At 31.2% G+C, this 24,452-nt stretch overlaps 1 protein-coding gene across 3 annotated transcripts in view; it reads left to right on the forward strand.

Annotated features, from left to right (window-relative positions):
* LOC118195217 (uncharacterized) overlaps positions 1-24,452 on the forward strand; it is an 83,659-nt gene that overhangs the window by 7,695 nt on the left and 51,512 nt on the right. For 2 of the 3 annotated variants that reach the window (XM_035366480.2, XM_035366490.2), the window contains exon 2: positions 17,768-18,960. In XM_035366480.2, the coding sequence (XP_035222371.1) occupies positions 18,454-18,960 (507 nt within the window). In that variant the 5' untranslated portion in view covers positions 17,768-18,453. The remainder of the gene's footprint in view (positions 1-17,767; positions 18,961-24,452) is intronic. The other variant, XM_035366485.2, reaches the window with a different exon arrangement.

Here is a 24,452-nt window from a genome sequence, read left to right on the forward strand (position 1 = left end):
ATCTAGTTATATAAAGTATTCTCTTCCTCTCTCCTTTCCGCAAGCCTTCGTGGTGTAATTGGAAGCATACTCAACGCGTATTCGAAAGGTTCAGGGTTTCGCCTCCCGGGGAGACCACTGTTAGAACATTGTAATACGCAATCATCTTCCGACTGAAAGCTGTCACCGCCCATGTTCTCCTTTAATGGATAATGAATTAAAAATATGGATTTTTGAAAGCGCTACTAAATTGCTGTAGAAGAGATGATGCTCTAATGGGAGGTTCCAGTCTTTTCATTGTTTATCTAGGAAACATGTCTCATCGTTATCTTTATGCCTTTTGACAATAAAAAATATAATGTGAGTCTATATTCTGTGCAAACAGAAAACAGAATCCTCAGTGATAATTACTTGTCGATCTCGTACATTTTGGTTGAATGACAGTAGTAATATAAAATATCAAAGGAAAGACACCCACGACTTTGACTGTTCTTATCACGTCTGAAGTGTTTTAATTTAGAAATGCCATGACATCATCGGCTAAACTTTGGGTCTTTTCAACTTGGATGTATGAGGATAAAGCCACGTACTTTTCAAAATAAAGTTACATATTCCAAAAACAGTTGGCTTCCTTCTTTAAAGCTATCAAGCAGTTCGAAATACATATGAATAAAATCTTCCTTGCGAGAATCAATCTTTTGTTTCGGAATCCACATCGGGTAAACATTGTGAAAGCGTACTTAATCGTGAACAATTGTTTTCAGTTTTCCTAATACTATATAATTCTAATTCTGTAGAAATTAAAATAAAGTCCTTGTCAGACCCTAGTAAACTGGCAAGCGAGTTACCGTTCCTTCTAAAATATTGTGATAAAGTCCTAGGAAGGCTGTAAGTAAATTTTGTATTAAATCTTTGAAAAAACAGAAAGCACAGCTTGTGCGTGCAAATAAAATCCTCCACTTCCGGATATTTAAACTAAATTACCGTAAATTAAATTCTTTTGGAGACGCCGTTTTAATTCCAGGTATCAATAATTCAGTAGTTCATCTTCACTAATTTTATTCTTTTGAAGCATTTCTCTAACTTCAGTAATTCGAATTCTTGTAAAAAAACTTTTAATATTTTTCTTCCATCACTTTCAAATACTACGGTGTATTTAGATGAAAGCGACCGAAAGCAGTCTCTTCAGCTACAATATTACTCTTTCTCATGGGAGTTCAATAACATTGGGATGCCTCTCGATTCAGATAAATGATTTACAAAAGTATAACTTATGACATTTGCATCCAAACTGTTATACTTTTATCGAAGCTAACAAGATTAAACTGTTATCAGTTTCTTATGTAAATAAAAAGGTGTTCCTTTGAATTATCTTTTACACGAGGATTGTCACATCCGTGTAACCGATTTAAATATAATCTTCAACAAGACGTATTCAAATCATCTTCAATCTCATTGGGAGTTGTTTGTGTCGGACTTGGCTCAAAGAAGGAAGCACAAAAAATAACATATCGGGTGAGAAGATAGAGGAAAATATTTTCGTAGAAGAATATCTCAGAAGCAAACAACCAAGAGATTTGGCATGTCAAAAGAACAGTGGAATGCGATTCTTTTATTTTCTTTTCTTTCTTTCACTTTCTTGCGGAAGTGTCACAGTTTGCTGTGACATTTCTCTCTCCCTCGACTCATTTGCTGTTCTTCGGAGCAGGTTACCCCCACAGCTGATACGACCTGGATGACCTCTAAATTCTACATTGTTTTGTTCTTGGATCAAAATAGACATTTGTTTCTCTTTCTAGAAGCTGTTGAAGAAACACTGTTCTTTGGAAAAGTGGAGTTATAGACTGAAAAAATAGCCATTAATTTATTTTTATTTATTATTTTTATCTTTCCTTCCCAATGTAAAAAAAATTATAACATAAAAAAACCATTAATAAACTGCAAATGCTGATCAGAGGAAAACTGCTCCATACAACTTATGTACATCTTATTTTTTTTTAATAAAAAATTTTTTGTAATCAAAATTTTCACGACTTAAGTTAAAAACGGTTCACGGTTTAAGTTAAAAAAATTCTGCTTATTACACATTTAATAATTTTATAGAAACAAATGTCACCCTGCAAAGAAATTTAAGAAAACTGTAAAACCGTGAAAATAAGGGTGGGATTCCTTATTTTCATTTTTCTTCAACACGGCAAATATTCACATTATTAATTTAATCATTTTTAAGAATTATTCATATTTGTTTCAACGAGCTTCGACTAATCTTGGATTAACATGATCTATATGTATTTCAGAGGGGTTCTGGTTGATTTAAATGCTTTATTACTTTATTATTATTATTATTACTGATCTCATTTACAGTAGTCACCAGAAATTTAAGTTTATTTATATATTTGACTCATTTTACTTTTCAAAATATTGAATTAGTCACCAAAGATTTAAATTTATTTATATACTTGAATCATTTTACTTTTAAAAATACTGAAATAAATAAATGAATGTTTGAATGTTTAAGTGAGCTTGAATCTATGATTAGTTTCGAATCGGATCTTTTGTAAAATAGCTCTCCCCCCCCCAAAAAAAAAATAGGAAATTGACTTTTCTCCATTCTATTCCTTGGTACACAATATTCTTTAATTAGCGGAAAGTTTTAAGGAGATGTTTAACAAACCTGTTATTTTATTAGCAAATTTTGTAAATTTCTTCATATTTTAATTTGCAAGATCTAATATTTTAATCGTACAGAATTTGCAAATGAATGATTAAGAGTAAAATATAAATTTAAAAAATTCAAATAAATAATAAAAGTAGATTCACGTAACTTTTACTCTTCGTGGTACGTGTTTAGATCACTCAGATGGAACTTAAAATATGTGGCATAAGAGCTGAAGGGAAAGTGAGTCACGTATTCTCCACCTTTAAACAATCTAATCATTTCTGGAATGATACTTTTCTTTCTATCTACCGTGTGTGAATTGCGCACTTTCCATCTTTAAGCAATTTAGTCATTTCTGAGACGTTATGTTTTCCCTATCTTTCAGACACAAGAATCAGATAGAATCCAAATTCTTTAAAATCGTGTACTTTCAGCCTTCAGTTGTTTGGAAAGCTCTAACAAAAGTTAAGGAACAATGGGAACAAAACGCAAAACTTCAGCTATAGTCTTATATTTACCATTACATGAAAAGTAATCAAAGTCAGAATTTATATTTTATATTTTCCGAAATGGCGTCAAAACCTTAAGAGTACTTCAATGAATATGCCGTTACTTTTATAAATTTTCTTCATGAACTTGAAACATGTCGCAGCTAAGAGCATGATAAAAATTTAAACTTGCTCATGGTATTTAGATCTTTATTTGATCATCCTAAGATTCTTCAAAATGCAAAACTGCCCATTTCTGAAAAAAAAAAAAAAAAAAAAAAAAAAAAAAAAAAAGTTAAATAAGAGCACAGAAAACGTGATATAGATAGTAAAAGAGATAAGAAAAAAAATTAGAAAAATGGGATATAAAATGTTTATGTTACAACATTTTAGAGATCCATAATAAAAATCAGTAAGGTGTGTGATCACTACTGACCAAAATGCAAGCGTTACTGCGATTTTTCGTGTTGTGTATGAGATTGTCCAGTAGTTCAGCAGTAACAAAGTGCATTCACGATGAAACGCGTTTTAAAACTCCTGGAGAGTGCTAGGTGAGGGCTGCAGTGATGAAAATCAGTTTCGTAGTGCGTTTCCCACCTCTGTCAGAATTAAAGGCTAACCAGCGGCCGAGCTGTAAAATCGCTCTGGTAGTGAATCTGAACACTGGTAGTATCACTGAACCTTGATTTGATTCGAGACGAATAGGCTGGCTGCATGGGCGTTTCTTGTTTTCCCGTGCGTAATGTGTATACGAGTTACTATAATTACTAATTATTATAATTTACTATAATTAGTTTTCTTACAAAGTCCTCCACGAAGGCATCCATCCCTTTAGGAAGATAACTCTTGCATGGTTTGCCATACTCAGTTAAATTAAACCAACTAAATATACAGAATATGCAGGATAATCCATCTGCTAGATCCCTTCACTCTCAAAATAAGCGGTCTCTAGAGCAGCGGGAAGGGGACAGGAATTATCATCCATCAGAAGGAAGTTATTACCACTTGCATTCCTAAACATCTGGATGTACCGATCAAGAGCCTCTATATACTTCTGCATTCATAGTTGAACTGGTAAAAATGTTTAAGTCACTGCGTTCATTCAAAATGATTGCCATCTATACAACAATTTTCACTACCTTTGCACCGATGCCTTTCTCGGAGGATTCCAAGAGAGAGGTTTTTAGGGTTATTCCATCTGTTTCGCTTATTCCGGATTTTAGAGCATCTGGAATCACTCTCGAAAGAAAAACAAAATACATCAGCAAAGAGAACTCGACTCCAGTCCGGAATGCTCCAATTCCGTTATCTCTGCAACGCAACCAAGAGGATATCACAGCGCAAGTTACTGGGACACAAATCATGGGTTTCTTTTATGCAACCTGCCACTCACAGTACATCTGAATAATTGAGTTCTTTTAGTCAAAGTGATTACCTTGTATTCTGGGCTGACATCTGTTACCTATTTCTTTTATCAATCGCTGCCAAATAATGGTCCTCAGAGTTTTATTGTGGCAAGTTTTCGACCTTGAACGCATACATCATCAGTGTCTTTACACCTTTTCCAGACTCTTGATATGGAGCTTTTGGCTATTTTCAGGGCTTTGTCACTGTCTGTCCTTCCATTCTTCCTGTCATACGCCAGTTTCTACGATCCATCAAAGGCTTTCTATTTCACCTCTCTACACGCGAAAGTTTTATGCAACTTATTGATACAATTCTTGAAATTAGTATTACAGAAAGTTAAATTACTACGCGAATAAATACTATTTATACAGAAGTTAGCATATAATGGCAACTAACTCTTACCGTCAGGATGCTCAAATTATGATATGATTATGATACATAACACTGCCGTAGCATTGGAGTTATAAGGACTTAATGCCTCATAACTCCAATTTTACGGCTAAATATTTAATGAATAATGAAAATGTTTCTTTCATTTTAAAAAATAGTATAAAGCAATAATTAATCGTAAATATTACTATTCAAATAACAATTTTTATGCTATTAACATGCCTTTTATAAGTTTAAAGAGAATCGTACCTGAATCATGAAACCCTTGTAGGATTTGATGTCCCTGACGCATAATCGCATTTAGAAAGATTTTTTGAAAATTTCACCAATGAATCTGATACACTTTTCAATTAGTTATGCTCTATTTTTGAAATGCAACATGAACATTTTCCTTGGAAAAAAATGCAAATTCGAATATTTTTATTCAACCAATTATATATGAAAATCTGCTACAGAGATTGTTTTTAATTTTGATATCAAAGTTAGATCCCCTTGAGGATAAATATGTTTCAATACTAACTTTTCTGGACCTTATGCATGCCAGCATTCATCGCCAGAACAAATATAGTAAATATAGAGTCTGTTTCAAAGGCGATGATGAGAACTATATGTTATTTCAAAATGATTTATGATTTTACTATTCAGGTAGCACTTTAGCAGACTTCTCAGCTTGTATCGGTTCCGCAGCCAATGGTTACCCATGCCCACTTTAGAATCTAAGCGAGGGTACTAAGTAGCAATTTCGACCAACCTTTCGAGACTTTTTTACCGCAGAGCCTAAAAACAGATAGCCGAAAACCACAGAATCCGGACAAAAATGTGCTAAGGGCCACATGTAAAATGTAATGGACATCTGGAGAACGCAAGCTAAACTATGCTACAGTGTCTGAAGAAAATACATTTGTTTTTAACTGCAAAAGATATGTACTAAGAATAAATAAAAATATACTATTTTTAATATGAACATCAAGCCTAACTTTTTAATGGTAATGATTTTTCTGTTTAAATTTCTTGAATTTTAATTTGGGATGACGTTGAAAGTTTCAGCGTAGTCTAAAACTTGGTTCCTTAGCAAAAGAGTATACGTACTGCAAGTTAAACATAAGCTTTAATGACTGCTTTCCTTGAGCTTAACAAATCCGATAAACAGGATATCTCAATCTATGAAATGCGAGGAAAAAGCATAACAGGAGAAAAGGAGAAAGATGGGTTTCGAATAACAAGTGGTCGGCAAGTACTTGGTTGGAACAATTCCATACAATTCTTCATATAAATGCTGTCTGGGACATTCAGCTAGATACCTGTTTTGATTATAATCTTCGACAGCTCCTTTTCATGTTATGATTCCACACATCAGATCGTCGCACTGCGCTGAAAAAAAATCATGGCTACTGGTCACGTCGATAACCAGGACGTTTTTTGGATACACAGTCTTCTCTCTCTCTCACACACACACACAACTAACAATAAAATAGAAAAAAGCATTCATTAGTTAAAATTCAATACAATATGTTCATACATTTCTATGTTTGTCTTTGCCTAGATTCTTCATTAAAATATTGGCGGGCATTTCTGCTGTAGATACGTACTTATGTCAATTTCCTTTTTGTCATATAACTCTCCAATGCAATGAAAACGGTATCAATGTGTTTTGTTTGAGAGTAATGAAATGGAGTTTTCACTAAATGCTGTGCGCTTTGATTGTCATTATATAATATAATTGATTTTGTTATCTTCTCCGAAAACTCTAGCTTTCGTAATAAAAACGCAAGTACATCTCTTCTTTTGAATTGTCTGTTAACGCTATGTATTCTGCTTTAGTATTTGATAGCAATTTCCTTACTTGCGTGATTCACTGGAAATCGGACTTCTTGCTAATATGAAACTTTAGTCCCTGAATGGTTTTCTGTGCAGAGTATTTTCTGTCCAGTCTGCGTCTACATAACATTTAAGACTTTCATTCGTTTTGTGATAAGTTATCTTCACGTTTAATGTAGATTTAATGCATTGCGTTTTGCTTGATTCCAATGAAAGGTTTATTGTTAAATTAATGAAGTCTACTAACATAAGTTTCAGTATCGTGTCATGTAGATACAGCTAAGCAAATTAAGGATCCAGTTAAAGATTTATACTTATTTCTATCTACACTTTCATTTTTCTTTGGCAACATTTGATGATTTACATAGTTTAATGTTAAGGGTCTAATGGTGTTGATATAGGTTTACATTCTTGCAGAGCGTATTTATGCCATATTTCAAAGTTACTGTTATCCTATTATTTCAGTTTGAATATTCAGGTTTATCATTTTCATCAGTTACACACAATATAAGCAAAGCCGAGGAAGAAAGAAGTAATTTGCTTATTTTGCACCAAAAGACAAACGCGAAAATAAGGAAAAAAAGAAAAAATATTATGATACCTATATGATAATACAAAAGAAATATCTCTTAGCATATTTCTCTATAACATAACAATGCTGCATATATTTTGCACTTTACATGTCAAAGCAGAATTCGGCAGTTAATTTAAACAACTTTTAAAAAGGCCGTTACAATTTAATTTGAAATTTTGCCATGTTCTGAAACATCACCCGTTATTTGTTTTTGCCTTAAAGACCCATGCTTCATTCATTACAGTAAATAATCCTATCCACTAAAATAACACTTATTTTTAGTTACATCGTCGCTTGCATTCACCTTCACATTCATTTTTCGATTTTATGAAGCGGGACACATGAACGAACTAGGCTACGGCCGCGAGACGGATATATACGAATAATTTTGTTCTTTATATTCGTCTCTGACAAAAGTTATAACTCAATATTAGTTTTGAAATACAATTTTCATATTGCTGCCGAAAGGCGGAAAATGGCCAATCAGTCAAAAAAAATGTTAGTGACTTAGTAGCTAACATAAGTGAACTATATTTTACTCATGCTTGATAACTATGTTTGAGGGATATTTTTTAGTTGTTGAAATTTTTATTGTTTTAATAAGCGACAAAGATTTTCGATATTAATGCAGCTCGAAGTAATTTTAAGGATAATTACACTATCGCAAAATAAGAATAAATATTATTTAACTTGCTTCTTATTTTAAAGTTTCTGTTTATGTAAATTAATAGATACAACTTTTTTAATATTTAAAAATGGATAAAAAGCAATAAAGGAAGAAAAAAGAAAGAAGATACGTAGAAACAAAACAAAGTTTTTATATCCATAAATATGTATTACGAAATCTAAAATATGGTATATCTGCAAAAATGAAAGGAACTCATAATGCAATATAATTTCATTGGCTCACTTTGAAGCAAGATTAGCCTCATGCTAAATCTGCTTAATATAACACCTTCCGTAATAATGAAGACATTTAATTTCGAAAATCTTACTTTTTATTTCTATTTGCGATAAAAGCTTAATATTTGAACAAAAAAAAAAAAAAAAAAAAAGATTCACTCAGAGTTCTGTCTAGTTAAAATATTTTTTATAAAATTTTTAAAGTGACTGAACAAAATTCACTAGTTATTTTTCAGAATTACTTAAATGTGTTATTGAAAACAAATTAATAAAAAGAGATTTTATAGGAAACTAAATGAATATAAATATGCTTTAGCGCACATTGTAAAAAATTTATGATTTCGCTTGTAGAGACATTAGGATTTTTTGGAAGAAATATTAGCAACCGCCTTCGCCGGGAATCGAACCACGGACCTCTGGAATACCGGCCCAGCGAGCAGAACCACTACATCACGAAGGACGATAAGAAAGGGGGAGAAATACCTTATACGGTATGAATTAATGTAAAAGTTGCTTCTAATCAAATCCTACTCATATTTGAGTTTATGATTTGTTCTTTACGCTATGTCTCACATCTTAAAATCTCTGCATAATATATAACATACTGTGGAAAATATGTTATAATTTGAAATTACACATAAAACTATGGGTACATGTAATACTGTTCTCCACGTGAAGGAACGTAATTATCCAATATATTCAAATCCAGTATCTTTAATTATTTATTAGTCAAGTGACACTTGGTAGTTCCATCATTATTGTGTTATTGTAATCAATGCACATTTTTACCAAGCAAATTTCAGACTGCCACAGAAACTTCACTTTAGAATTCGTTCAGATTATCTTTGCTGTTGCTTGTGTAGCAATGCATTTAAACCTATTATACTTCAATACTTAGCAACGTAGAGTCAACAGCTCTGGAAAGGGCATAGATTAAGTGCTAGTTGGATACTATGCACACCTGAAAAATCGTCCAAAGAGTCACTTATAAACCCTTATTGCCCATTCGAATCTTGTGGAATTAATCTTTAAACGCATCAATTCATTTTAATAATACATAATATCAAGCTATTAAGCCGTAAAAATTATATAAACGTTAAGATATTTTTACAAAAGAAACTGGAATTGCGTCCATTTTATACACTAAAAAGATTCCATTGCTCAATAAAAATTAAACGTTAAGAAGTCTTTGGTAATATGAAGACCTTCTGCAGAATGGCTGGTGTGATACGGAAAAGTATTTGAGGTTAATCTTTGCAAATGGTTCCCTTATATACCAATGTAAGGCAATTTTTGACATACTGTGTATCCGTTAATTGTTTTTATTTATGGATGTTTCATTTATAAATATGCAATTAACTGACGACAGCATATACTTAATACGCCCTTTTTTGTTTACTGGTCCAGAACACGATTTCTAGAATTAGGATACAAATCTCTTTAGTTTCTCTCTTTTTATGTTTTCTCCTTAAATTCTTGTTTTTTATGTTTATAAATCACGAATAGTTTTCCTGTCAACATGCTCCTTTTCATGAGCAACCTTTTGTTACCTTTGATAGATCTTCTATCTTCTAACGCTTCAACAAATTTCTCCATCAGTCTGGAATTCGTGATATTCATGAGATTAGTCTAAAAATATTCTCATGAACTTAAAGGAATAAACTACATATTTGACGGCTGTTTTGCTATTTGCATAACTGGATTCTCACCAAAACAAGTCCATTTGGCACTTGGCGTTTTCCGAGAAACGATGTAAATACTCAGATTTTTCGATGCTAAGAAAGCTGACAAGTCAATGTGCCCTGTGATCTATGAAACTACTAGTTATTCATCGCTGGAGTGTGTGCTGGAGGAAGTCTGCTGAAGAAATGCGAACGTTACCCCTCTTCCTTGTTTGCTTTTCATGAAGAATCCTGCTTTAAATTGCAAAAACAAAGGTGCGGGACTTGAGAGTAAAAATAGGAATTTCTTGCAGCGACAATACCTCGAGTAGCATAATTTAAACATATCTTTATTGTACTTAAATGTTTCTTTGGACGTTGTTTTTTACTAAATTACGTAAGCAAACTTAATCCGTGAATTACAGTTTCAAAATTACTCTATGGGATTACAAATGTTTATACGAAGATAAGTTTCAGAACTTTCAATGTATTAAAAATAGCGTTTTACTCATTAAAGTAAGTAGTTTAATGCTCATTTATCATTATGCTATTTAATTATCTATAGGATAGCCATCTTGGTTGCATTTGTATATCAGCCAAATACTTGACGTGTGGAATTCAGGTTTTGAATATCGCAATCTTTGCTTTTAACTAAATGAAGCCATTTATGAAATTAAATTTTACACGAACGCAAGATGCAGCATTATAGCTGAGGCTCCGCAAAACCTAGATATCACACTGATAAATAAAGAATTTCATTTAACTTTATCAAGACGTTGTGTTAAAATTATTAAACAAAGCGTTAATTTTGCTTTGCGAAGTTAGCAGATTTTACATAATTTAAAATTTTTTTCACTTAAATATAATTTTCCAATTTGAGTAGAAAAACAGAATTTCAATGTGTAAAGTGCTTATTTTCCTCTACAAAGTTAGTGGGTTTAATTTCAGTTCTGATTTGTAAAGTTTTTTCTGCATTTAAACAGAATTTCTAAAACTCAGAAGTAAAACTAAAAACAGAAATACTAAAAAAAAGAGAATTAAGCACTTTTTTTTTTAAGAACGGAAATTATATGACCAAATTAAAGAAGCTCTGTCATGGACGATTGGTCTTCGGAACAAATTCAGAAATCACACGTTTATTATTCACGTCGCTCTTGATGGGACTTTAATTTAAAATTTATTAAATTTTACACGGTGCTATAAAAAGTGAGCAGACGATCTTGTTGTTCCCTTCACTGCATCTGTAAACTTGAAATTACATTAATCACATCAGTTCCTCTTTTTTATTATTTTATGGTAAATATTTTTCTCATCATACTCGTTTTTTATCACACTGGCGTTGCAAATGAAATTAGGATTCGTTACGTCGTGTCGTATATGTTCGGCTTTCACTGATATTCAATAACTAGTTTAATGCTCAACAGATTAGTTCCATTTTGTGTAATTTTGTGATCAGTGAGTTCTTGCAAGTAGTCTCAATGAGATTTTCTTTTCCAAAATTAAATTGAAAGGAAGCTTTGATCTTCAATCCATACAAATTTATTAACATTAGTTTCTTTTCTGAACCGGTTCATAAGCTCACAGATGCTGTTCGTTATATGCCCTTTCATATTATCAAAGATGCGTTTCTAAAATTGGTGCGACCTACCGTTTCAGTGAAAATGTTGAAATATTTCGCCGTTCTTCTGAACGCCATACCGCACAGTTTCGGAATGACAGATTTAACACCATGATTTAAATTTTTCTCCTTCAGTTGTTTTCAAGATTTTCACCAAATCTTTCTCTTCTGCGAGGTAAAATCTGATGAAATGTATTAAATTTATTTTCCTAAATATTAATTTATTCCAGTAAAGAAAATTAATTGAGATATTGCCTATAGTATTTTGATGCAAAATAATAATATCATGAAAGCACATATTATCTTATACATTCGTTCCAAAAAATTCTGTGATAAATTTTAAGATAAACATTTTATTCTTGTATCGAAAAAAACTATTTATTGCAAAAAGAAGACTAAATAAAAGCTCCATAGCAAACCATATTTTATATTTTTAATTTTCAGCTTAATGGATTAAACATTTTTGATACAATTTGCGTAAATTTCAAATGTTAATTCACGTTTTTTAAACAGCATATGCATTCATTTTGAATTTCGTTTGGAACAACTTTCTGTTTTACTTTTGCTTTCTAATTAGTGGAACGAAAATACTGGCCTTGATTTTACATTAATCAGTCTTTTTCTTTATTTTAAGAATTATGAATTAATTTAATGGCAATACTATTACAAAAGAAATCAATGATTTTCTAATATTAGTTTTGTTTATTTATTTTTGACACGAAAAAATAAAAGAATACAAATGTAAATTCGTAATTTTCAATAAATGTGAAAGGCTTATCTTTTCCTGAAATGCGAATATTTAGTAAAAAATTAGATATATCTCATAATAATCAAAAATTTATAAAAGAATTTAAAATGTTTTAGATTCCAATACTGCATCAAAACATAAATTTTAAAATTTATTGAATTTTTTAGGTTTTCTATACATATGAAAAACAGTTTTAAGATAAAAAAAAATTCTGTTACTCAAAACCAAATTTCAATGGTATTCGAGGAATTTTATAGTTTCACCTGAACTACCGATTTCAGTTTAACCGAAATGCAGTAATATAATCTGGTCTTTTAGCAAACTTCTTAACTGTTTAAGACCCCAAATTATGAAAGCAAACCAGGGAATTTAGGACAAGTTATAGAAAATTCTGAAATGACAAATTTCACAAATGGTTTCGAGTAAATTATTTTGTAAAGATGTTAAGGCTTCTTTTTTCAGCCATTCTAAAAATAAAACTGCAGAACTGCTGCAAGACATTTCGCAACTATTTCAGAGTGACAAATTTCAAAACAGTTCCGAGTTAATTTCGAAACTGCCTCTAAGTGTTCCAAAATTGTCCATTCAGTTGCATAATTGATGTTTTCCGAATTGCTGGAGAGGACTGGAATTTCGAATATTTCTCTATGTTCCTTTTAACTGCTAAAAGTATCTGGCTTTAAAACATGTTGAGAAATGAAACTGAAGATTTTAATAAACAAAAATGTTTTAGTTAAAAAATTAAAATTCAAATGAATAAAGAACTTATGTAAAGCGTTAATACCACAGAAGTGAGTAAGGTACTGATTTGAAATAATCTAAAATTCAATTTTAGAACTTAATTATATATCTGCGGATACAAATAATAACTGAGAACTGAGAATTTACACTACTATTGTAAACATTACACACTGTAAAGTACGCATTTGTAAACACAGTTTATTTATGAAATTGCAAATATCATTCCACAAATATTTTGTAATTGCGAATGTGTGTCTTATCTCATTAGTTGCTAACTATATTGAATTGCCGCGAAATGAAAGTTCACACAAATCTCCAATAACGCTAAATTCTTAGCGAAAACATCTTGTCTGATAACTGGTTATCTTAGTTATCTTTCTTATCCTAGTCTGATAACTTCACATTTTCTTAGTTGTCGGACTGTACACGTTTCTGGAGGTTACAGCCTTTCAACCACTAGTGAATTCATAAAAATTGTGCAGATATATTGTATTATTTATTTGTCTATTGTTCTGATTCAAATAGCTCTTCGAAGAAAATATCTCTCATGAGTATGATGGGAAGATGATGGGGACTTAAATTCTTCGTGTTGAAGATTTCGTACCCTACATATAAAGGTTTCACTTAATTTTTTTTTAAATATTGGATACAATTGCTTCAGAAAAACAAAAATTCCTAATATTACCATGGTACGGAAACTGATAAAAACTATCCGTATTCTTTCTCTAAATAGTAACAACTGAATATTTACGTTTTGCATTCTGAGATTAATTTAGGATGTAAGTTTACTAACTCTCAGTTATTTTTGTCTCAGCATTTTCAACTTGGGTATAAAATTTATTCGTTATGAAATGCACTCGTTTTCTGTAATATATGATCTTTCATCATTTAATGACTTAATTACCAAGGAGTTAAAAATCACAGAATGCTGATGTTTTCTGGACTATTAGTGGTCAGCTTTCGTAGCCTTTGGTCCAGATTCGAATCGCAGAAAAAGGATAAATGTGAAGTGTCTGCTGTATGAGGAAATTTAAAGTACTGTTCAGCCGAAAATATTCTTGAGAGGTCGATGACAGAAGGTGACGGTAGGAGATTATCGGTCCGTTCTACGGAGAATTCTTCTTTAAAACTGCGACTGAATCGGAAAAATTTGTACTGCGACGTATAAGGTGCTTACCAACGTCAAGAGGAATACAAACCAAAACAAAAACACATGTCACTGCAGCTGCGCCCGTTGAGTTGTAGCGTGAAACCCTCGGTAGCAACGCCTACGAAGAGAAAAGGGTAATGATATTTAAAGAAGATATAAATATACTCGTTAACTTGGAAGAAACAAAGACATCTATACCTGCCATGTTTAGAAATTCTGGTATCAAATAAATGAATGCTTCCCTCTCGTCTGTATTACGCACAGTTTTTATCAAAACACACTGCTACGCAGTTGCCAAAAGTCAGAGATTTATGATTGCATCACCCTTTCGCAAGAACCAACTATTTGCAACTATTTGAGTGGGATACAAATTACCCAAACATACCTGCGCGGTCCTGAAGGCGTAATGCATGACGTCATGGAGTATGAGATCACCAAAAAAAATGGCGTAAAAAATCACGTCTTCACCTCAGAAAAGTTGTCACCTGTCACATCCTTAAATAGAAATCTCTCCCGTATTTTCGGCATTTCTTCAAATCAAATGATAACACTTAATATTTAGAAATAATTCTCAGAAGGTTCTTTAAATAAAATTAGAATCACTACGGCAGTGGTTTCAAAATCAAATTGGCCGAAACCAGCTGATGGGCCAGAATATTTTTTAACAAAATCAAAAACCTTTATTTACATGATAAAAAAGTATTTTTAAGTAAATTTTAAATTTCTTTGCTGAATAGATTTCAAATCATTCATAAACGTTAACAAAAATAATATCTCAAAGAAAAAAAATTCAAACTATAAAATTTCTATGCGAAATCTAAAATTTCATACCTGCAAGACATTTTTGTTGGTTACAATATATTTGTAACTTTGTTTTCAATATATTTGTAATTCAATTATATTGAATGCTAAATACTAAGTTTGCAGACTGGTGTTTATTTAAAATTGTTCTAACATGTTTAATTAAACATAAAATAACTGACAGAAATTATGAAAACTTTCTTAATCTTTTGAAAAAAAATTTCCAAGTAGGACAAACTTGAGAATAAATAGTGACAACTTATCCTCTTTTTCTAATTTATTAAATTCTTTTTGACGCATAAATAAAAATACGTATGTGTGTATGTAAATAATTATGAACTTCTTTTATTTGTTACTACAATAAAAGAGGTGTCTGATTTTTAATTTCGTGTACCTCTTTCCACTCCAAAAATTATTTACTCTCTGCAAATAAGTTTACCAGCCATTATAAGACTTAACTATTCTTATATACTACACTTTCCAGATGATTTTTAAACGCTTCTTGATGCGTTTAAAAACTTTTATAAACTTTTATAAAGCTTGTAGCGTAGGAGAAATCTTACTAGAAATGATCTTCGTCTCGCACTGTAGATGCTCATCAGTTAATCTTTTTTAAAATTATTTTTCAACAGTGAAGAAACGCTGTTCACATATGGATGTATTCCCAAAGAAAGAAAGTATTCTTAATGCAAAAATTAACTGATTTATGTTTTCACAAATACGAATAAAAGTTAATAAAATGTGTATCTCTAAATCTTAAATTAATTGAATTCAATCTAAGATTTATATTACATTCTATATTGGTTAGCTTCATTTATAGTTTTTCTGGTGTGTTATTTACGTTAGTTTTAATGATACTGAAAATAATGCAACCTCAGACATCAAGTAATTAAAATCTTGAAATTTTGTAACGCTGCATTTGCAAAAATTTCTTAATTGAAATGTCTTCGCGGACCGCATAAAATTGCTTCGTGGACGTCCCTCCCGCGTGATAGCACAGAAAAGCAAAATTCTAATTGAAGTAGCTATGAAATCCGAATTGCAAACATATCGATCACATAGCATGGTGAAAGCTATAATATGGCAAATTTGGCTCACAAGTGGCAAATTTGTCAGCTGCAAATGAAATCAAAATACTGTTCGAAATAATTTCTCTAATTCTTTTTGTAAATAGTACTGTATCATATGATTTCTCTTTCTTGTATCATATGATATCTCTTTCTTGCATCATATGATTTCCATTTATCGTGAAGGATTACATGAGTACTACTTCACGATAAATGGAAAATACATTCAATTAAAATGCAAATTAGTTGCAACATTTGTCTTACGTCTATTTTCCAAATACAGACTTATTAAAAATTCAGATTCTAAAGTAATTCTATCCGTCCAGTGTTTCGGACTGTTTTTGAGAAAAGAACTGAAATTCAAATGTTTAACAACCGAAAATTTAACCCAGTTCATTGCCTACCTAGCTGCAAAATTCAAGTAGATTCGTCTTCTGTTTTTTGCCTAATGAGCAACAAATATATAAAAAAGTTTAATTTTTTATGTATTAGCATGGATATATATACTTTAAAAGGTGGAAGTTCCCAGATTGTGAGCAATCACACTTAGCCTATCCCGTACTAAGAGCAGACTCAGATCTATAAGACAGCTAATAATCATTTACTGCCTTTCGCTCACATAAACAAGCTGTCGTGGGGTCAACAGTATTTTAGCTCAACAGATTTACTCTAAAATCTAATCACATTGTTTATGTGTTTACTATGCACAAGTGAAGTGTATATCTACCTTTATGACTCTGCCTTGAAAGCAGATCAAAATCTGACTGTCCGGCACTCACTCCATCCTTTTCTACAACAATTGATAGTATCGTCTTCCGCTTAAGTTATCCTATTTTCTTGTCTAAAAGATATCCCTTTATATAAAAGTAAACCTTTTTTTCCATTTAAAAAATTTAATTTTATTGTTTTTCAGTATAAATCAGTAAAGGATGTTTAACAACATCTTTTCATAAGATGAAGAAATCTTTCCTTGCAATTTAATTGAAAATCGGAACAACAAAGTCATTTAATTTATAGAAATCATATTTTTATTATGAACTGAAAGTCATTTGAATTCAGTTGATTTACAAAGGATGAAGGAACTAATTTCTATGAAAATATTTCAAATTAAAGATATATCAGTCTCCTGAAATTAAATAGTTCAGAATGGAAATAGCATCTGTACCATCTTTACACAATGTAAATAAAAGCTAAAAATTACGTACCAGTCCCAAAGCGATTAAAAATTAAAAATGATTAAATTAATAGCATTATTTGTATTTAAATCTATAGGAGTGCATAATTTTTGCTGGAAAATAAAATTGGAAACAATTATTTAAGTTTAAATTTAATTATTTATATATTAAACATAAACAATTATTTAAGTTTTCAAAAATGCAAAATTTTTGGTTAAATTAACAAATAATTAGAATTTTTATAAGTTACTGTTTTTCATTTAAATTAGTTAACATTTTCATGAGTCCCAATGAAAGAGAGAGTTTCTCATAAATTTTTAAGAAACCTTTTTCTTATTTTGATACCTTCTGTTTGCTTGATTTTTACTGATGAAAAATAATTAATATTTTTTTATGTTATGTTTCTCTTAATAATTCATTTATTTTCAAACTGAATACTTATAAAAATAAATTCTCCTCTTATACACAAACTGATTAATATTTTTCCCCCAGTAATGTGCAGTTTTAAAAAGTAATGAAATAATTTCTTTTTTAAGGAAAGTATTTAAGTAAGATTTAAATTCTTATGCAAATTCTTTATATTTTCAGAAGAAAAGGCCTGCAAATAACAACAAGAAGCTGCTTGAATCGCATCAACTTCTGGAACTTGGCATTGAAGAACAGATTTATTTTAGCCTCCCTTTTGACTCATTCGGATTCCTTTTTGTAAGAGTTGGACGCCAACCAACACCTGTTGTTCCACTGGAGAAGATGAGTATAAACGGAAGATTCTCACTACAAGAGAGAAATACACTGGTCGTGCCCGGTCAAGATGCTCAATGGAACTTTTCCTAACGAGTTTTTGATGTACAAAACGACAGCAAACCCTTTGTGCCACGGCTTAAAATAGCTCCTAATCGCTAACAAACTTGTGATGGAAGACTATTTATAGCAAACTTCAGATGCTCGTGTAAATATTAGAAATCTCATTAGATATAAATAGCTACCACTAGTGAGAAAAAGGTTTGCATACTATATACAAGCAAAGATGAGGAAAGAATTACAAATCACTTAAAATAAAATTTCATTGAGTATACATTAATATTCCCCTGATAAATATTCTTTATGAAGGAATTTGGCCGTGGCAAAAAAATTGTGAACAATTTTACTAATGCAGCATTCTTCACACAGGATTACTTAAATATGTAATGTTCATTAATATTCTTGTTCTCACAGCAAAAATTTAAATTGGTGATATATATATAAGTTCTTTACAGAAGCAATCTTGAATCAATATGTCTTCTCCGTGGTTTCGTATGGACCAACTACTAAAGTGTAGTGTGTGTTCGGACAGGTTTCGAAATCCGAAACTTTTGCCTTGTAACCACACATTCTGCGCGGAACCTTGTCTCGAGAAAGCAGTCGAGAGGGGCAAACAACAGGTAAAATGTCCAGAGTGCTCTGCAGAGCACAGGATACCTCTTCAAGGAGGTGTCCAGGGCTTTCCGAATAACGTTACACTGGGTCGATTCCTGGAACTTCGTCAACAAGTTAGTGGTCGAGAACCTGAACTACCAGCTTCGATGCAACGATGCAATACTTGCAAGGAGAAAGGACAGTTGGAAATGTGTGCTCACTGCAGTCGCAAAGTGTGCAAGGATTGCAAGACTGCACATGTTAATATCTTGAGAAAAGAAATTGCTCTAATCAACGGACAAGTGAGAGAAGGTCTTCAGCAGTTGAGTTCAGCACTACACACTACAGAAGAAAACGCAGAGAAACTTCAGAAAAACTACATACAGGTATAACAAAAATTCATTTTCTTCCATTATATAATCTAAATAATAACTAATTTTTAAAAATCAAATAGCGCTTTCTTCAAAGAAAACCCGGTTTGTTGAATTTTAATCTCATTCACTTGGCTAATTTTAATGAATTTTATCTCATATTTTCATAAAATTACAGAAATTACAAATTTTAAATTTGCTTCAAGTTTGAAGCTTCATTATGATTTTAAAAAAATAAATTTCATTAATTCCTGAGTTCATTCTGATGGCCAAGGTGGAAGTTTCGGAAAGGTGTAAAGCGAAAATTACATTAGGTTTTCGAGATACTTTATAGACCCGAAAATTTAGTAACGTAGAATTCGAGCATAGAAATAAAAGTCTAATGCTTACTTTTATTTTCGCAAAATCATTTGTGAGCATTATATGAAGTTGCTAAGAATTCATTTCTAGTTGTTGCGCTTTCCTCTTTTTTGTCACAACAGTTTTTATCCAATCCGGATGATAATACAAAGCTTGATAACACAAACAACGATGTTTAGCTCAAATTATGAATTATAACGTATAACCATTAGTCCTGCTTTTTGACGATCTGTTCGTGGTTGTAGATTTCCTTGAACGGATTGTCGCTGACATCGTATTCAAGGAATTTGGTATAAGGCCTGAATATTATTTGAAGTAGTTAGAAATACTAGATTACTTCCAGGGCGTCCATCTGATTTGGAACTGAACTTACCTTTCAGATTCTTTTTAGATTACTGCTTGTTAGCTAGCGCTATTATCGCTCTGTTGTGGTTTGTTGTAGTTTGTTTTAAATATGCAAGTATATGCAAAATAAGCTTCAACTGCTGTTATATTGAATGTGCTTTGTAGGTTATTATTAATTTATTGATAATTTACCACAATATTGAGTATGTCCTTATCTAACTACTTAATTTACTAAATTCACTGCATTCTAACTGCCTAATTTCATTAAGTGCAACATATTGAGTGCAAACATATGTTCAATCAAGTTTGCCATAAGAATTTTAATTTAGAGATACAAAATGTGCAAACTTTATCAAGACTCGAAACTGTTTACATTATTATAACCATTTCAGAAATATATTTTATAATACAAATTTTATTATTTCACTATTGATGAGGTACACTATATTATATCTGTAATTATTGCGTTCAAATACACTTTGGGAATATTTAAAGACAGATAATGCGAAATGCCTTTCAGCATGTAAACTTCGTATTTTTTTCACAAATTGAATCAGTTTTCTGCCGTCTGGAACTAATTTCTTGGAACTAGATGTAAATATTTCTTGGCTGTAATTACCTGCTTTAACACATTTAGTTATTTATTCGATTTTCATTCGGCATTATAGTGTTAAATATCATCTTACGCTGTTATAGTTGTTGGATGACATTTAACGTTGATGATACATACGATCAAAAATGTTGCTTGCTTTGTTATGCAATATAAGTAGAATATAAGTAGACTACTGTTAATTTGTATTTTCTTATTCTTTACAAAAGAGTATTTCATGTTTGGACTATCTCTGGTCTAGTTATAGATAATAATAGTAATTTAATCTTTGTAAAGACAAAAAACTACTTTTCAAGTGCTATTTTATGGAGACTTACCATATCTTAAGTTGTGATCTGTGTAATTACAATAAAGCAGACCATTTGATTTTGATGGACTCATGCGACAACACCATATAAAAGTACTTGAAGTAGTACAACGTTTCTGTAAGACGATACTGCACCAGAACGTTCGACCTAGACAATTATCGAAAGAAAATTATCTCTTGTAAAGTTTTAGAAGCTATAAAATCATACGAGAGCTAAATGCGCCTCAAAATTCAATGAAAATGTCCTTGGGATGCAACTAACTATATTATGATGATAATTTTGCTTAAAATAATCATTTCTGGCAAATGTTAATTTTTCTGTTATTTCTCATTGCTTAGCCATCAGCGGCCAATTTTTTATAAAATCAAAATAACGTTACCGTAAGTTTTGCACTGATTGTTTCTGAAAAGCTGTATCTATATTTTCAGAAATGCTATGGTAATTCATAGCGGAAATCCTATCATCCATTTAACAATCTCATTAGCAGACACCAATTGTATAACAATATGCATACTTCGAAACAATGATTCAAAGACTAATTTTTAGCTCTAGTAGTAATCATAGGTATTTAGAAGGTTTGAAAACGAATACCATATATTTAATGCTTTTTATTGCTTACTTTGCGTCATATTTATCACCTCAAAATGTTATATATGTTTAAGTTCCTATATTGTATAATTTCAAAAGAAAATGTTTGTTTGAAAAATATTTATTCATAATTTATAGATATTTGGATTTGAATGCTTGCTAGTCAGATGATACCACTGGAAGAAAATAATTAACATCTATACAGAGAGTCTGATTAAATTTTTGATTATGTATTAAAATAACTAGCTTTAAAAATGCACGCGAAATACCTGAAATGTTTTCGAAAGAAATAAACATAAATCATTGAAAAACAGTATAGAATAAAGAATTTTAAAACAGAATTATAACTAAAAGCATTGTTCTTCACATTCAAAAGAAATTTTAGATGTTCACTGAGAAAAACTGAGATAAAAATATTGCAAGCGAAAACTTTGCGTAGAAAAGCAAGGAAAATATCGTCTTATGAAATATTGTGGAAGAAAAGAAAGCAAGAAAAAAAATCCCTCTTCTAAAATATCCTGGCAGAAAAATACGGGGTAGAAAATAAAGCCGCGCAAAAACTTCGCAGTTTTACAACACCGTTGTGCAAAATATCGTGGTAAAAATCTTGTCCGAGATATTATCATCAAATCTTCTTGATGATAATATCGCTTTATTGGACATGCTTTATTGGACTACAAAATTTTTTGGTGAATTTCACAGATTAATTTGTGAGTACAAGAAATAAGTAATATTTTTATCTCTATATTTCATATTTAACTGATGAATTTTTACTAAAAAAAGCAAAACAGAAACTTGAGCATTAAAAATCTGGAAATCAGTAAAAATAAATGCATGTATTAGCAGTTAACGAATTTTAAGCTTAAGTTGCTAACTACTAAAAGTCATTATTTAATTAACTTTTTTGATAAAGACGTATTAGTAGATTTTCATAAAAAAAACGAGTTTAATATAAAAAGATTAGGAAAAAAATACCACTTCCCCCCCCAATCATGCGATGATTTATAGGTGCTTTAATTTTTACCGCGATATTTTGTACGACGATGTTTTAAAACCACGAAATTTTTGCACCGCTTTAGTTTCTATCACAATGTTTCAGAAGCGTGACGCTTCCTGTTTGTTTTGTTTTCTTTCTTTTCTCCACGAACGACGTCCCCCCTCCCCGCGTTTTTCTCTCCACTACATTTGTGTACGCTGTGTTTTTGCCGCAATGTTTCCATCTGTAACTATGTTATGATAGATTTAAAAAAACGGATATGAAAATAAGTACGTTTTATTTCAGATGAAATTTAGATATTGTAAAAAGGGAATCTTTTGCGAGTTTTCATTATAGAGTGTTCCGAAATGTCCATCTGCGGTAAGATAGCTTCTCCACAAAGCGGGTTCAGGGTTGCCATACTTGGCGCGAAATCGCCCATTTGGCGACAAAATTGGCGATATGCCATAGACGGATGGAGAACCTTCTCGAACAAACTGCTTTGGCCCAGAATATTCTCGAATGCAATTAAAAAGCTATGCGGAGATTCAGTTGGTAGTCAGTCAGTGTCTAACAGTGTCTTCCCGTTGCCTTCTCTCAAAAGAAACAGAATTCAAAAGAAACATTAAATTTAAAAACTGCACAGAATTATCGCCCTCATTTTTCCAAGAGGCAACGGTGCTGATTTTCAACAGTCAGCAGTCCAGTATACAATTGAATGAAAAAATGTTGCCAAAACCACATTTCTAAGAGAATGAAACTATTCAAAATGATGCGATAAAATCGAAAAGATAAATTTTTTTTTTAAATCTAATTCGAATTTTGAAAAAAATCGCTTTGAGGTGCACCGGCTCTTGTCTAGATGCACCTATATCCCAAATTTAGTAATAATAGTCCTGGATCTATTAGCTTACGCGCAGCACGAACGAAAGGCACATAGACTCTTTCTTTTATTATATGTAGAGATCATGTTCTTTGCACTTAAACCATAAAATTCAGTTCAAGAGCAATATTGCAAAATAATTTTAAATTAAGCATATCTTTAGAATTTCCGATAGATCTTTAGAATTTACAGTCTCACGCACTTGAAATAAAAATATTTTTCTGCACAACGTTGCCATTTCTTGCTTTGAAATCGTTTAGTTTTCTTAATCAAAAATTCGTTGAAATGTTATAAAATAGGACATTGATAATAAAACAAATTTCAAATTCAAATTAGAGCTTCCACATGCCCATATTCTATGGAAGATTATGTTAGTCGAATTTTAATGGCTCTTTAATTGTTTTATCACAATACGAGAAACATATATACATTTATTCAGATTCTTCATTATTTAATTTCTTCAGATATAATATAGGGCGATAATATTTGGTGGCAACGATTTGAAAAGTGATACAGCCTTTTAAAGGATTCAACGCAAAATTGCAAAACGGAAGCAATAGACCTTCTGGGCAAATTGCTCCTTTGGACTAAAAAGAGCATCATAATATCAATTAACGAAACATATTCAAAATTTATTCTTTAAACCATGTTTTTAAAATGTGTACACTTTCTATAAAGTTTGTATCCTTTCTTTTTCTTCTAGAATATGTAACGACAGTTTCAAGTATCATTTTGAAAAAACTGCTTGATATTCACACATTTAACCTTTCACCAAACACGAATTTATTACTGCACTTTTATAAAGTATATTTTATTAATACAAAGTATGTTTTATATCTTCATGAGTAAAATCATAGATGAATAATATATTTTATGGCTTCTTTGAGGTCATATGATTAAACGAATAATCCTCACTTTCATTATCCTATTCTTCCTAATGATGTAAAATTGTTACAACATCAATTGTCGTTTCAGTTGTCGTTATTTCGTTCATTAAGTTCTTTTGTCGACAAATAACTTTAGTTTATTCACAAATCTTCGTTCATTGATATAAGTGTCTTCTTCATGAATCTTCGTTCATATGAACATTCATTCGATCATCATGAATCTTCGTTCATTGATGTGAAGTTCTGAAATGTATCCAATCAAACATGTCTGACATTTCAATGGGTGGAGGATTAAAATGATCGGAAAGCCAGCAAAAAGAAATAGTTAAAAAAATTTCTGAAAAGACTCAGATTTTAACGATCACCCCAAAGGATAAAGTTTAATATAGTTTATGAGTAGGTAATATGGTTTACCGAATGGGATATCCCAGATGAAATAGTGAAACATTTTACAATCTATTAGATGAACATACGGTTTAGACTAACATGGGAACGTTATATAGCTTCTGTATATTTAAAAAGTGAAAAAATATGTAATGTAATTCTATAA

This window comes from Stegodyphus dumicola, chromosome 6, assembly GCF_044657685.1.
Source record: "Stegodyphus dumicola isolate Sdum_Otavi_A_Nest chromosome 6, ASM4465768v1".
NCBI classification, from domain to species: domain Eukaryota; kingdom Metazoa; phylum Arthropoda; class Arachnida; order Araneae; family Eresidae; genus Stegodyphus; species Stegodyphus dumicola.